Genomic DNA, 16,349 nt, shown 5'->3' with positions numbered 1-16,349 from the left:
ATAAAAAAATAAAAAAAGAGAGAGAGAGAGAGAGAGAGAGAGAGAGAGAGAGAGAGAGAGAGAAAAAAAGAGACTGGACTCTTAAATGTCTATTGTTTTAAGTTTTTTAATCTAGTTACTGATTAGAGAGTAAGTGATTTATTATTTAATGAAATTTATGTGAATTTTTTAAATAAAAGCTCAAAAGTATTAACAATGTAGATTTATTTTCAAGGGCTTCTTTGTTTTTTATTTACCAAGGGTAACTAAGAGTGATGCTACTGAATTATTCGAACCGAAGAAAGTCTGACTTCTTCAAAACCCCACACATAAGCAAAGGAACTCTCATCCTCTCAGGGCATAATTGCCTCCATTGCTTGCCAAGCCCCTTTAGCTCTAATTCCCCTAAGAGGCGAAGAAAGAGATTCATTTGGGTCTCTCGGCATCAAAACACTAACTCATCAACCATAGTTAGGGCCTGTGGTGAGGAGCAGGGACCCCATGAGATCCAAAAACTCTTGGACTGATGTTGTAGCCTGAAGACCACAGGTGGTAAATGACTAGAACAGAACAGTGTGAACCAAGGTTGGCATAACAAATAACAGAATATAAATTAGTTTGGAGAGTAACAAAATCTCTGCAAAAAACATTTATGCAATAATATATTATTCATATGTACAATTTATATGCAAGCTTTAATTATCAATATTATTTTTTGATGAAAAACTTTATTAAGAAATTATTATTTTTAAAACTTTCACCGATGTGTCTTGCTCTTTCTAGTTATTCACTCTTTTGACCTCATAGTGTCACTGTTTGCTCAAGGAAAAAAAAGGAGAAGACGATGGGTTTGTCTCACTCCTTTATAACATCTCTTAAATGTGTGTTTAGCTCTGATTTCTAAATGGATTTATGGCCCTGTTTGAGGCTTCATGACAAAAACATCACAAGAGTTTTGGGATGTTTAGTTTTGTGATATGAATATGATGTTGCCTTTTTTTATTCGAAGTTCTTAGATTTTGTTTGAGCCCACCATGTCTTTGACGTTGACTGACATGTGACCCCCTATTTGCCTCAGCATACATATGTATTAAAATTTACTTAGATGTCTCTTACAAATCACTGTCAACCTCCTGCTGTATTTTTTTCTTTTTTGCAGGAAAAAAATTTCTCTTTTTTGCAGTCTCTAAAATGTATTCCTCTGAAAAGTTGTTATTTTTTGCCCTCAAGCACAAATGATTTTTAGAAAAAGTCTAGTTTTGACAAATGAATGGAGACTGGTGCTTTCAAGGATGAAACATACCATAGAAGTAGTCCATATAGGACTTGTGAGCTACATTTAAATTCTTCAGAATTCATACAACAGCTTTGTGTGACCAAAATACCATATTATTCAATAAAAATGTTCCACTTCAGTGGTCTGTTAATGCTGTACATGATCATTCGTGAGGTACACCAGATCAAGAACAAATCATTTAAACCATATCAACTGGATTCATTTGGGTTTGTAATGACATGATGATAAGTAAATGATGATAAAGTGTTAGTTTTTGGGTAAACTTCTCCATTCGATGTATTATATTTCCTTAAAGATACACTATGTACCTATTTTTGTTCAAAATTTACAAAATGTAAATAATGAGTCAATAAATCCTTAGGTTAGTTGTCACAACAGGCAAGAAAGGTTGACATGGAGCATGCTAAATATCGAACCTTCAGGGAATCACACAATAAAAAAAAAGAGTTCGTAATAAAACAAGAATCAACATTGGCTTGGCTTTTTGGAAATTGCGAGAAGTGAGGGATTTGAGATGTTGTAAAAGCAAGATAGTGTTTGTATTACTCTAAAGGTGAGTAATGTATTTTATTGAACAGATATGTAGCTCTCTAACAGAGTTCATTGTAAAGCATTATCTATTGTGAAGGGTCATTTCATTATGGTTGTTGTAGGAATGTGTTGGAATTTATTTTCAAGAAAGTACCATGTGGGTATAGCGACAGTAACTTCTTCAGCTATTCAGCTTGAGATACTTTCCATCTAAACTCTCTTAAAGGAGCACTCCACCGTTTTTTGAAATAGGGCTTATTCACTTTCTTTCCTACATTTAGATAGGTGGGCAAATGCATTTTTGTCTCAGTGCATGCATTGTTTTAGTTTGACAGGGTCGGCGCTAGCTTAGCTTAGCATAATGAATGGAATCCTTTGTTGCCAGCTAGCATGTCCTGAGTAAAAGTGATATAAAAAACAAACAAACACCTAATTACTTCTTGTGGCCTGCGTATTCACAACAAGTACAAATAGTGATGCAGATTAACACTAGGCGATTTCCTAGGCAGATATTGACTTGGGACTATATTAGGGTGAAGCACAGGCGAAGCACTGCTACTTGGGCGCAGAGATATCACGCCCAAGTAGCAGTGCTTCGCCTGTGCTTCCCCCTAATATAGTCCTTAATATATGAGTCAATATCTGCCTAGGAAATCGCCTAGTGTTAATCTGCATAACAGGGCGCATGCACATGCGCGCCCTGTCGGCAGTCTGTATTGTATGTGCGCCTCGAACACCCCGTAAGCGGGTTGTTTCTATTTGATGCTCATTCTTGTCCTATTTTTGTCTATCAAGTAATGCTGTGGACGGGAGAATGTGTGACAGACAGTTACACGAGTTCGTTTGGGGAATAAACACAACGCGTTACAATCGTCGGACATCGAACAAGCACAGCTAGCCTCCGAAGATGTCTAAGTTACTAATTCATCAACAAGAACGCCAGGTGCTTTTTAGCTCACACCAACGAGTGAAAGCTTGTCCGAGTGATATACAACATAAGCAATATGCTTACAAGTCCAACAGCATGTGAGGACGTGTTGGGGGAAGTGAGGTAGCCTATGCCGTAAAGCAGTCGAATTTTGTTGTTCATTTTGTGCTCCGAAGTTTAAAAGTACGATTAAAAACGATACAGACCCCGTCAGGCTATGGCAGACTGTCATTCAACCTATTGTAAGTCGATGTACCATCACAAGAGTCTTGGAAATATATTATGAAGGTTGAAAAGTTACCTGGTGCTGCTTTAAGCCTACTAATGAATGTTTTATGAGCAGAGGGATAACCATATTCATCCGCACAGACAGTCATGCAGAGCCGAAACGCAACCAAAACAACGTTCTTTCGCAAAAATGCATGCAGTTTTGTTTTGAGGGACAAGAGGGACAAAAGTTACATAGTGTACCTTTGAAAAGGAACTGAAAAAACATCAAACTGATCACGATTAATTCATCTATTTTTAATCTTTTGTCTTATTATTTATTAAGTTATTATTTTTGCTGTGTATGTTTAATCATGCAAAATCTAATGTACCCCCTGTGGTACAAGAGGTCGTCACTGCTTTACAGGTCACAGTTCAGCATGAACTAGTTTACATACAAGGATTGATTTGCAATTATTTTTTAATGTCTGCCTTATTGACAGCTACATCCATCCCTCACATACCCTTTCAGAATGCCATTGTTGGGGGTCTAGGATGCTGGGAGTTTGACTGACATTAGATCTGTTTGGGAATCCACATTGCTGAAAGGCCATGTCATTTAGGAATTCCAAATGTCAAGCGCGTCTCTGTAGTTTGAGCAGTGGGTGGGGACCCGAAAAGCAGTTTCTCAGCGACAATTTATGTCACCACCGACATTTAGTTCAAATCTCGGAGAGATTTTTTTCTTCAACACAGCTGTTTGTGGTGAAAGAATAGAAATGATTCTGACAAATGGTGGTCGTGAAGGATTTACAATATGGATGAAATAGTACATAGATATATTTTTAAATTTGTGGTTACAATCCCACCCCCCCCAAATCTATCGTCAGAGCTAAGCACCCACAAGTAGTTTCCTGATTGCTTAAGTGGATGACATAAAACTCTTAGTCAAAACCAAGAACTTCTGAAACACTGTGCATGAGATATTTTCTAACATGATCAGAATGTTCCTGGATTTTACACCTCAAACTATCATTGTGTCTGAAATTGCAGTTAATGTTCCTTCATAACATTCCTTATATCCGCAACATGGGGTAATTTTTGCAAAAAAAAAAAAAAAACTCTCTGAGTGTTTGGCATGGAAATGGATATGACAATGTTGATAAGTTTGGTCCTGGAGGAATAGTTCTGCTACGCTGCTGCTGTTGGTTATTGCTTCTACTGCCAATACATATGCGATACGCTGCTGTAAGCAAGTAAGACATGCTGTTGCTGTACAAAAAAAGAGTATTCATGAATTACCCGTAGCATATCTATACAGGAGGAGCTGGGGAAGGTGGAGGGTTTCTGAAAGCACACTGCAGCTGCATCAAATGCTGACTAAGCATTTGAAGCTTGAACAGTGAGCTCATTGGCTAATGATACAGCAGGAACCAATCAGCTGTGCCCTATGGAGAATGATATGATCACAAGCAGATTGAGTTAAGGACCTAGCGCCACCTAATGTTTCATGACAGAACTTTGTATATGTGTCATATACTGGTGAAAATCACCACTATACTGTGGTAGTAATTATTGAAGCGACATAGAATTTTTAAATTTGAGACTTTAGTGCAAGGTATCTTATATATGTGACCCTGGACCACAAAACCAGTCTTATGTGTATTTTTTTTAAAATTGAGATTTATACATCATCTGAAAGCTGAATACATAATCTTTCCATTGATGTATGGTTTGTTAGGATAGGACAATATTTGGCCGAGATACAACTATTTGAAAATCTGGAATCTGAGGGTACAGAAAAATCGAAATATTGAGAAAATCGCCTTTAAACTTGTCCATTTCTTTTGGCGATAGTGCTGCATCCATTCACAAAAATAAATGTTTTATATATTTAAGGTGGGAAATTTACAAAATATCTTCATGGAACATGATCTTTACTTAATATCCTAATGATTTTTGGCATAAAAGAAAAATCTATAATTTTGACCCATACAATGTTTTGTTGGCTATTGCCACAAATATACCCGTGCGACATAAGACTGGTTTTGTTATCCAGGGTCACATATAGTTAACATTATATACATAAATATAACAAATAATTACCTGGACCTGTATAGCTGTAATTACTTACTTTTTTCATTTCTTCCAGTGAATCATTAGACTTCTCGGGTGACATATGCCGGACTTCTCCAATCATTTAGTCTGCTTAAACACCACCCCTTTCTTACAATTGACTGCAAGCTTGTAATCAGACCTGGTTCCATCCAATCAACAACCAATGGATAGAAACAAGACTCCGCACTACTTTTTTTTCCACAACGGACACCCTTTCCCAGACTGTAAAGATGTGTTTCTACAGTTATTAACATCATAGATAAGATTCAACAAAGTGTTTTAAATGTTCATTTAAAAAAACAAACTTAATGTACATTTTTAATGCTATACTTTGTGGTTTCTTAGCTTTGCATTTAAATAATAGAAAACTGGTTAATGCTGTTGCGTAAGTGTACCTTTCCATCTTTCCATCTTCCCAACATAATCAATCTCTCCATATTTTTTCTCTCTTTTGGAAAGTTATAGAAACCCTATTGCAATTTTTTTCTTCTTTTGCAATTGGTGAAAATGGGAACTAAAATATATACATTGTAATACTAAAACTTTACTCAACTATGACGACTTCCTCTTCTGAGAACCCTGTAAAAAAAGCACTGTTCCATTTTAAGTGCTGATCTGAGAAACAGTTTGAGATATTTCAGTTTATACTGTCAGTCATTTTCCATTTCGGGCTTGAGGGCATAACAAGCAATTTTGTATCAGTTTTCTTTCATGATGCTGACTCTTTGTCTAGTGTACTTGACATGGACGAGTAATGCAATCAGCAGCAACAACAGTTGCCATGGGAACCTCACTCGATCTTAAGAAAGATAATAGTCAGAGAGGTTTCATGTGTTTTGATAGATAAAAACAAAAATCAGCAGGGAGTGACAAATGCTAGTCTAAACAAAATCATGTTTATTGAATTCCCACATGGTGGACATTTTACTATTTAAGAAGTGTGGTCAAATGTATATGTGTGGTATGAGGAAAACTGACTTCTGAAAACATCTGAATAAACCTCAAGAATTTGGTACATTTGTGGATGGAGCCTATTGCTGTTCTGAACCATGCTGAAATCCAAAGACGACAAGAAAATTGGTTTAATGGTTTCAAAAGCCTCGATTAGCTTGCCTCAAATCTCATCTCAAACTCCCAAACCCAATTCCACAAACATTCTTCTTAATGACTGCTTTCATTTTCTACAAACTTACGAAACGACTCTGCGAGTGCTCATTGATTCAAGATTCATGGTCTGGGTTATCTCCGTCCATCTCATGCCAATAAACACGTCTCTTTTTTTCATTCTCTATTTTCCCCTTCACTGAGCTAAACAGACACCGCAATCTTTCCTTTCCATTTGGAAGATTTACATGAGAGTGAGTTGTGATCAATGTATATAAGATTTTACAATTTGCATTATTTTACGTGATATAGGCTACCTAAGAACGTATAGGCCTAGCTTTTATTTGTGTCAGAAATAATCACAACATCCACTACAGTGTACACCAGTGAGGTCGGCAGATATCAAAAACGCTTATATCACTCATATTGAATGCTTAAATTAAGTTTTGATCAAATTAGTATTCATTCAGTTAAATGTAATTTAGAGATATGACAGATCCCCTCTGCAGGCTTAAAAAACAGATTTGATTCATTGTGCATGAAGATATGATATATTTCTCTTCTTTCCCCAATAGGGAAAACTTGAATCTTTTTTATTTGAAAGAGCTTCATAAGCTTCATAGGTTTTATGCGCTGCAATGCCAGTAAGTCATATTTTAAGTTTGTTGGTTTGTTTGGTTACAGCGTGATCATTTTATTTCAAGCAAGTATAAATCATGTCTCCAGTTTTGAATTAAATTACAGCTCTTTTGTGTTTATGGCCATAAGCAGTGGTTTGTGACAATTGACTTCAACCTCCCCACTCAATTCTTACTGGAGACCACGAAGAAAACAGAACAGGTTTAATCCTGTTTGTCAACAGACACTTCTCGATTTGTTACAAAATGTCACAGCAGACATTAATTTGTACTGTATATATGCTGTATATATCACATATTTGCGTTATTCTGCAATGTTATTCAATGGCAAAGGAACCTTGATTCTCCTTTTGAAATCCTGATGTTTTACTGGACTGAATGATGCTAATATATTCTGAGCAACTACATGAATGTACATCAAAGGCATCGCTTGAAGTTAAATGGCCAGATCATTTCAAAAATAAAATCTTTACATGATGTTTCTCATTTATAAATAATACTGATCCACTGGAATCTTAATTCCATACCAAAATGCAGTTTATTTTTAAAGAGCACAATATAAATGAGCACAAAATATTATATGCATATAGTCAGAGTAAACTCATTGTAATTTTCCCAGAACAGAGACAAGCACATAATGCAACAAAATATATACTTGCAAAACAAATACATTCCCAACAATGTAAACAGACCTGAATTTCTCACTGCATAATTACTCATTAATATTAACTGATAATAAATTTGGAATGGAAGTGAAACATATTCATTATTCATTCATTATTCAAGTGAAACTTATTCATTATACAGATAGAAGCATTAGAGATAAATGAACGGGTGACAACAACTGACTTGTTAGCAGATTGGATTCATTAATTTGGCTTTTTTTTATAAATTGAAAAGGATAATTAAGTTTATGTATAAAACACAAAGGTTCTGATCAGGATCATTAGAGTGATATGTAAATTACGATTCTCCATTTAAATTGCTTGGATATCAACTAATTGTGCATGCAGTACAAAAATATGACTGATTAGTTTGAGTATATATATTTTCTTCGAGGCTTGCACCTTGGAACATATTTCAAGGTTTGCGTTCTCGAGCCACCAGGTACTGTTGTTGTGCGGATGAGCGGCCGGAGCATGGTAATGGTTTTCTTTTAGAACGGTGTCGTGTAAGCGGCCCCTAAGTTAATAACTAATGATTTTTGCAACATAATTGAATCGATCAAAAATAACTTTAGCTGGACAATAACTTTATTGTAGAGCTACTGTAAAACCTATCTCTGTTACTTTAATTTCTTATTATCACTGATAAAAAGCGCTATATAAATGAAGGTGACTTGACTTGAGTCGTATCATGATGACAAGGGCACGTCTGTCTAGTAGATATCCAAAGTTATGATTTCATGTGGATCTTGCCAGTCGAAAATGTGCAAAAATACACAATTTTGCTGCTATATTGTCATGAAAGCTGAATTTATTCTTAGAGGCTAAACTCAAAAACTACTCCATTTGACCCCAGACTTATGCTGTCTCCTTCTCAGAAACAGCAGTGAGTTTGAGTCTGTCCGTCTGTTCTCTTTCCACTGCTTCCCTTTTGTCTCTTTCTTCTCCTTCCACATGGCATCCCACCATCAGCTGATACACCATCACACCGAACACGGCACCAATGAATGGGGCAAAGATTGGCACAAAGGACCAGTAAGAGTTTGCACTGTGGTGAATGAAACATATGTCAGTGTTAGAGATGATTTCAGTAGTGAAATGGATGGAAAGAAATGTATATAGTAAACCATATTTGACTTACGAGAACACCTCTGAGCCCCATCCAGCAATTGCAGTGAAGATCCGAGGTCCCAAGTCTCTTGCTGGGTTTACAGCATAACCCGAGTTAAAACCCATGGACTGACCAATCACCAGAACCACAAAGCCCACAGTAAAGGCCTCCAGTCCTCGTGGGATGGGGTTATTGTAAGGGTCAACAATGGCAAGGATACACACAATCAGAGCTGCCGTGCCAATTATCTGTGTTGAAAGCAAGGGACAGTTCACTCAATGAAAATTCTGACAACATTTACTCACCCTCGTGTTATTCCAAAAGGTGACTTTCTTTCTTCTGTGTGACACAAAATATAATATTCTGAAGATTGTTTCAACTGTTTTTGTCCATATACAATGAAAGTCAAGGGGGTCCAAAACAACATTGGACCCCATTCACTTTCATTGTATGGACAAACACTGGGACATTCTTTACAATTTTTTCAACAAATGCTGATTTCTGGGTCTTACCTGATCGAAGAAGCCGTTGAGCAAAGTAAGGTGTTTAGAAGGGTATGTAGCAAAGATTCCAGCTGTTGCATTGTCCCCTACAACGATCAGAGAACCTTGTCCAAAGTCCCAAATTGCATCTGCAAAGCATCAAGTTAGCATCAATTATAGAAACATCTTCATAAACAGACTGACAAAGGATGTGGACTGACAAAAATGTGGATTATTGACTACCAAAATACTTTAACAATCCTAAAACCCACCAATATACATGCCAAATATTATTCCTGAGCCAAGAAAAGCCCCCAGAGTCTGGGCCAGGAAGTACACGGGAAATTTCCTCCAGGGCTCTCTCCCCAACAAACAGAGGGCAAAGGTCACAGTAGGGTTTATGTGACCTCCTGTAAAATACAAAGTTTCAACATGTCAATCTTACGATACATTTGAAATGAGATCTTCACAGAACACAATGACAATGCTATAGACTCTCATTTTACACTTTTATGGCTGGTTTGGTACATGCTTATTAAGCCTAAACCAGGATTAAACTTCAAAAATTCAACTTAAACATTTTCATAACCTTTTTAGCCATGGGTTTAAGGGTTAATCTATGTCTGGGAACTTTGTTTTTCAACTGTCTGCCATTTCCTTGCTTCAAGACTTCACTTAGACTTCATAGTCCATACACTCATTTCTGTTTAAAATGTTAAAGTAAAAACTGCCAGTTGATGTTGTCTGATATTGTTCTGGTTTTTCATCAAAAATGGAACTGGAAGTTCCAGGTAGTTCATCCATCTGAGTGAACTTTAACCATGAGTCAACCCTTGATTCCACCAAATAATATCTGAAAATTAAATGTGATCTAAATGTAGAAAAGAATATAATTTTGCCTGTTTGAATCCATCTGGTGAATGTTTGGCTGAAAGCTTTGACGTTTTAATATGTGGTTCTGAGCTGTATGTGACTCACTGCTTCGAAATGTCACATCTGAATTCTGAAATTTCCTGTGTTCTCCCAGAAAAAAAAAAAAATCTGACAGTTTTAAGAAGCTTATGACCAACGTTACCTGAGACTTGCCCACAAACAAGGATTCCCAACATAGCGGCAAACCCAAATGCAAAATTCACCGTCAGAAACATTCCATGAGAGCCTCCGCTTAAAACCAACTGGGCGACAGCACCGCAGCCAAACATCTGTAAATGGAGACATTAAGATTAAGTTAAATGGAAATCCAATTAACCATTTGCTCAGTTTTTGTCTTTTGTGTGTGACTGCACATCAAACACATGATGGTGAAGCTAAGCTAGATACCTAACAAAGTTAATTAAGCTATAGATTAGAATAGAATTTCAGCAAATAATCCTCAATTTAATGAAAATGACCTGCAAGGTCCGAGCCATCATTGAATGATTGCAAGTTTTAGTTTGACGTATTCCACAGAGCTAGACATCCTTGGCCTCACATACCTGTTTTTCTTCGAGGACTGCTGGAAGAATGCAATACGTTATGTGCATCATGTGGATTTGATAGATAATGTGTGTATGAGTATGTGTGTACTTGCCCTCTCTTCCATTGTGTAATGCCCTCTAGCCTGTCTGTTTTTGCCAGCCGTTATTGAGTCGCATGATCAGTCTCTGAATGGGGGGGTTTTCAGACCGCACAGTACCATCAGAAAACAACAGATGGGCTCGGGGAACTCTATTTTTCTACAGATATTGCTGCTCTGGAGTCTTAGTTTTCAAATGAAAACAGATGATGAGATATGGTTTAACCTGTGATCCCCCTGCGCTGTGTCAAATTTATTCCGGATATGGGCTGTCTTGAATTCTAAATTGTCGACACTGTTGTGCATCTCTTGTTGCTTTTGCTTACCTGTTAATTGCATTGTAGTTGCACAAAGTACAACAATACGAGATGTTTTACCTGGTGATGATATGAAATATATAATATTATATTGTTCTGTTGAAGGTGAAAATTAGTCTCAGTAGCAACAACTTTTCTCTTGAGCTTTAGCAGAAGAGCAACAAATTAACAGCTACAATCGGAGATATCTGATTCTAACAAAACACAATATTTTCTAGTTTTTGTTTTGTTTTGTGTTCAGTGGTTTAATTAGACTGGGAATTTAAGGTAAAATGTTATTAATTGTCATGGCCCTGACAATGTGTTGTGACCGACCTGGCTTATTTTTCTCTCTGAAAAATAAGAAGCTGTAAAAAATGATCAGTTGACTTTACTTAAAAAAAGTGAGGAAACCCGTTGCCTTAAAATTATTAAGTAACAAACTTCATGCGTAACTGAAAAAATTAAGTTATGTGATCTTGACAAGTTTATTTACTTAAATTTTAAGGCAACATTTTTCCTCGCTTTTTTAAGTTAAGTCAACTGATCATTTTTTACAGCTTCTTATTTTCCAGAGCCTGTTTGCTTGAGTTTAAGCAATTTCAGTGATAAAGTATCTTAGTTAGCACATCCTGATTTTGCTGAGTTAGAGGCGCTCATGGGTCAACATATTTTGTTGATGCTGGAACAACATTCCTGTCTGATGATTTTATTCTAGCATTCAATCTGAATCTTTAAAGCGCGCCAGAGGTGGAGTGCTGGGAATTTAATGGAAATATACTGATCTGCACACCACAGCTGGAAATATTGTTCCAGAATAACTTTTTTTCCACATATTTGTTGACCTTGGAACAACATTCCAACCAACCAATCAGATCTGAGGGGCAAGTTGACACTTTATGTCAAGTTTAGGCTTAAAAGCAGGGTTAGGTGCTTCATTTAATTAATTTCCCTTTGATTTTAGGGAGGGTAGGTTAGGGGTATGGATATGGATGTTGATCCAGGAACATGTTGCACTTGGTGAAATCCGATTCTGCATCATAGTTACATGAACTCAACAACTGGGCCTAGGACATGAAATGGCCCACTGTAAAGTGTCTGAAACTTGTGTAAAGCAGCTAATTGGCTATCAGCAGGACTTGGAATTCAACTCCCATATGTCATCTCACAGTCAGTTCTGCAATAGAGACATTTTGCTACAAAATTTTACAACTTTAAAACTTATTTTAGCTTTGAACATTCATTAATTCCATGGTTTAATAACCATTATTGTCCAAAGCAGAGAGAAAAAACAAAACAAAAAAACATTAAGAGTATAAAAAGTAGGATAAAGTATAAGTACATATAAGTATAAAGTATAACAAATACTTATTATTATATTATTATAAAAGGGTGGGCAAAAGAGAACATAAAACATCTCTCTGCAAAACATTTGCAAAATGAGGAACTTAGCTGGCAAGTGATAAAGAAGTAAAACTCCTTTCACGTAGCTAAATTGAAATTTCAGGCTTTTCAGCAGATGAAAGCATATAGATTATTTTTGATGTCTTACATGCATGTATCCCTTCCACACTCTCATCAAAGATACACAATAAATCAATCTTTGAATCATTAGTGATTGATTTATCATCCATTAGTGCTTTTTAAATACATGATACACATTTAATATATTCTGAAGTACAATAAAAAAAACAGAAAACTATAGAAAATGTGCTTCTATAGAGTATAAACACATAAATGTGTCCAAACCTCAACACCTGAAAATCATATATAGCCACAATTCTTGATGGTAACGCTTTTTAAACGTTTACAATCGTTCTTCTCAAAATTAATAAACTGCTTTACAATAAGGATCCAAAACAGACACAAGGTTTTTTCATCATAGCTGAAATCGATATGTCTCATGACTAACTCATCAATGACAAAAAACAAAAGTGTCTCACCACTAGAATGAGGGTGCCAAGACATTCTGCCAGGGCCTGTCGCATCAGCATGTTCCGCACCTGCAAGGTCCGAGACATCTTTTCCAGAAGCACCTTCTGTCTTCCCATAATGCCTTAGGATAATTTAAAGATGATGATGGGGTTTAATGATGAGGATGAAGGGCTCTGGGTAAGTGGTCCTGTACAACTTTTCCTACTGAGTGCGGGCCCTATATTTGCTTCTGAAGGTCCCGCCCTCAGTCAATAAAAAAACAAAAGCAGCATTCCTACAACTTTTTTGCCTCCCTCCCTCCCTCCATCCCTGCCTCTTCCCATCTCACTTACACAAAATTTTCTTGTACTTTTTTCATGTCAGACTTTTTTTTTTTTTTTAAATCTGTTATAAATTTGTGTGAGGACTGGGATAGAGGGGGCTCATCGGTGTCACATATATATGTCTAAATTTAAGTTTCTTAAATCTGGTTCTGAATGGCCCTCTATGGTGCACAAAAACCTATATTGTTTCCACCGATGTTTTTTCTTCACCACATGGATTGTAGCTCCATAGCAGGTAATGGCTGGAACCATGATAAGATATGGTAACCTTACATTTTTTTAAATGAATATTTTAGGTTTGTGGAAATGTATGGGCATTTAACCAGCGGTGTAGTTTGGCAAGTGTTCGAAACACAGGGCAGATGTTTTTTATTCTGGAAAGTATTTGTGCCACATGATGGTCACACGTCTGGAGTGTCTGAAATTCTATTTTCATAATAAAGTTAAATAGACTATGTTTTTATTCTCCCAGAAACACAATGACTTGTAGCACCAGTCTTATGCAGCTCATACTGAATCCAGCATTATAACATTGTGGATGTTTCCCAAAACACAAGCTCTTATTTTCCTTCCCTATGGTATTTAACCCACTATTTCATGTGCTTAATAAATTTTGCTTTATCTGTCTTTCCATAAATGGTGAATAGAACAAGCTCCAATGCTCAAGTCTTTTCCTATGGAATTCTATGAAGGCCTCATGACAGATAATTACTATAAATACATCTTCTTTAATGATATGCAAGGGGTCAAGGTTTGTCTAGTAACCCCTGCTGGTAGATGTTATAATTACACCTTTCTGGGGCATTGATGGCCATTCAAAAGTAGCTGTGTTTTCTAAAGAATCTTTTCGTAAGCAACTTAATAATCACAAATATTCCATTATAGTATAGGATATCTGTTCCCAGTGATGACAAAACTAAAGCAACAGTAATTTCGACATTGAGAAGATATGAAGAACTTTGCTGGAAATTTTCACCAACTTTGCTGGTAAGTGAGTTTCACCTACATCTCCCAACTCAGAGTGAGTAAAATACTCCCTTGATTTATGTGGATTTTAATAATAATTATATATATATATAAAAAAAAGATGTTTGGACAGGTTTTTATTTTTTTGTAAACTATATTTCTGCACTCAAAAAAATGCTGGGTTGTTTCTGTAAACAAATTGTTGGGTTGATTGTGCTGGGTCAAAAAGTTGGGTTGTTTGGGGTACTGTAAACACATTATTGGGTTGCTCATGCTGGGTCAAATGAGTTGTAAGGGGGTCATTCACAAATAAACCGCTGGTTGGGTTATTTTGACCCAGCAACTGGTTACTTTTTTCATTTTTTGCGGAACTTTCTGGATTCTTCACTTCTGACTCGAGGAGCACGCCACTCGGAGCAGGCAGCTGTTTTATGGTAAGTTAATATGAATGTTTACCTATATTTTTAATAAGTTGTGGTGGTAGCAGCAAGCTAATTTCACTGTTCAACATACAGTCTTTGATATGGAAGTGTGAGGGGTAACTTATTTATTCTGTGAAACATTAATTAGCCACAGCTAGCCGGTTAGAATTTTTGACAAAATCAAATGCCACATCGTTAAATCCTTAGTTGAAATTAAACCAGCTATATCAGCAGCCTTTTTGAAATATGCAGTTTAAATTCTAAATTCATCATGTAGTTATCGTAGGCCTATTCATTGTGGACGTTGCATATTTAAAAGTGAGAAAAGCGTTTTGTATAAAATCCATACGCGCAGTTTCCCTCACAGGGCTCGTACGTAAAATCAGCGGGAAATGAGTCTATTATGTAGGCTAGCTAGTGAGTTGTGAGTGAAAAGTCACTCCCCCCCCCCCAAAAAAAAAGGTTTTCAAGAGCTTGATATAGCCTAGTTTTTTTTAGTAAATGTATGACTTGCAATCTTTATAAACAGCGACTGAGGACAGGAGAAATAAATGGACAGGCGCCAGTTTTGAGAAGAAAAGTATACCCGTTTAGTTGAACGAATGATCGTCAATATTTAAAACTTAAAAAATTTAAACTTACATGATAGCCTACCCTACCACCATGCATGTCATCTTTCATTTTATTGTGTGTAAGTTAACATCTAAACGAGGCGATCATCAGCGCTGCCAGTCAGGACATTAACGAGCAGCTTTGTGGGTTTGTGAGTTTTAATGTTAAAGACACTATCAACATTACAGTAATATTTTACTTTTAATAAAATAATGTTTTATTTTAATGCCTTAATGTTGATCATATTTGTCCAAATGACTCTTACTATACTTTTATTACTATTACTATAATCCAGTTTGCAAATACTGAATACACATTTTGTTTGTTTTTCACATTTGGTCATTTGGTAATGTTTGCAATAATTTTAATTGCATATTAAATAATAAATTGATACTTCCACAAAAAAAGCTTAACTTGCATGTCAGTTTTATTACAACACTCTAAGTGATTGTCCGGGAAGCAGACACACTCTGTCAGTTTAAATCTAGACTAAAATGCATCTCTTTTACCTGGCATTCATATAGAACATTATATATTTCTATTATTCAAATCAGTTAAATGATTATTAGGCTGCATAGGTCAGCCGGAACCAGGGACACTTTCCTATAACACCTGATGTACTCATTATTTAATAAGAAGAATGGCATGTTAATAATGTTTGTCTTTCTGTTCATTCTAAAGTTTACTGAAGTCAGCCGGATCCAGGCCGTATCCAGATCAGAAGTTGGACCTACGCCTGGACTCATCCATGACGCATCCCTGAAGGGCCAGCCTCATCAGCCCTGTGAAGGCCTCATCGACACGACTGATCCTCAACAAACTCGTCTCCATACCAGTGTGATGACTCCGACTTCCAACCAGATGGAACTGGATAAATATTCTGAATGTTCTTATTCAATCTGACCTCTGACCTGTAATGCTGCCTGGATCATAATCATACACTGTTCGCTCGTTGGCCAGAGGAGAACTGAGCGACTGAGAATGGGTTCTCCCAAGGTTTTTTTCTCCATTCTGTCATTGATGGAGTTTTGGTTCCTTGCCACTGTTGCCTTGGCTTTTGGCTTGCTTAGTTGGGGACATTTAATATTCAACAATATTATTGATTTGCCTTAAGGTGGACGATGACGCAATTTTCTTCTAGAAACAAACTTTGTTGTATTATATTCACGTTACAGTATCA

The 16,349-nt window shown here is 36.4% G+C and overlaps 1 protein-coding gene across 1 annotated transcript; it reads right to left on the bottom strand.

The window, feature by feature from the left end:
- Positions 1-7,358: 7,358 nt before the first annotated feature.
- Positions 7,359-13,014, bottom strand: aqp3b (aquaporin 3b). Its single transcript, XM_081390796.1, has 6 exons — positions 12,855-13,014; positions 10,136-10,262; positions 9,333-9,470; positions 9,091-9,209; positions 8,609-8,826; positions 7,359-8,515 (listed from the first exon to the last, which is right to left on the bottom strand). Exons 1-6 carry the CDS (start codon positions 12,960-12,962, stop codon positions 8,326-8,328), a joined length of 900 nt encoding a protein of 299 aa, XP_081246922.1. The 5' UTR covers positions 12,963-13,014; the 3' UTR covers positions 7,359-8,325.
- Positions 13,015-16,349: the final 3,335 nt, after the last annotated feature.

This window comes from Scardinius erythrophthalmus (assembly GCF_964197995.2).
Source record: "Scardinius erythrophthalmus genome assembly, chromosome: 17".
Lineage (NCBI taxonomy): Eukaryota > Metazoa > Chordata > Actinopteri > Cypriniformes > Leuciscidae > Scardinius > Scardinius erythrophthalmus.
Note: the sequence above shows the minus strand (reverse complement) of the source record. Positions and strands in the feature narration are given on the sequence as shown.

Bases quoted from the DNA above. Each gene is read 5' to 3' on its own strand.
- aqp3b (XM_081390796.1), bottom strand. From the start codon at position 12,962: ATGGGAAGACAGAAGGTGCTTCTGGAAAAGATGTCTCGGACCTTGCAG. The intron at 9,471-10,135 runs GTAACGTTGGTC...TGTATTTTACAG, and splicing joins TGTTTGTGGGCAAGTCTCAG to GAGGTCACATAAACCCTACT. The intron at 9,210-9,332 runs GTGGGTTTTAGG...GATGCTTTGCAG, and splicing joins AATATTTGGCATGTATATTG to ATGCAATTTGGGACTTTGGA.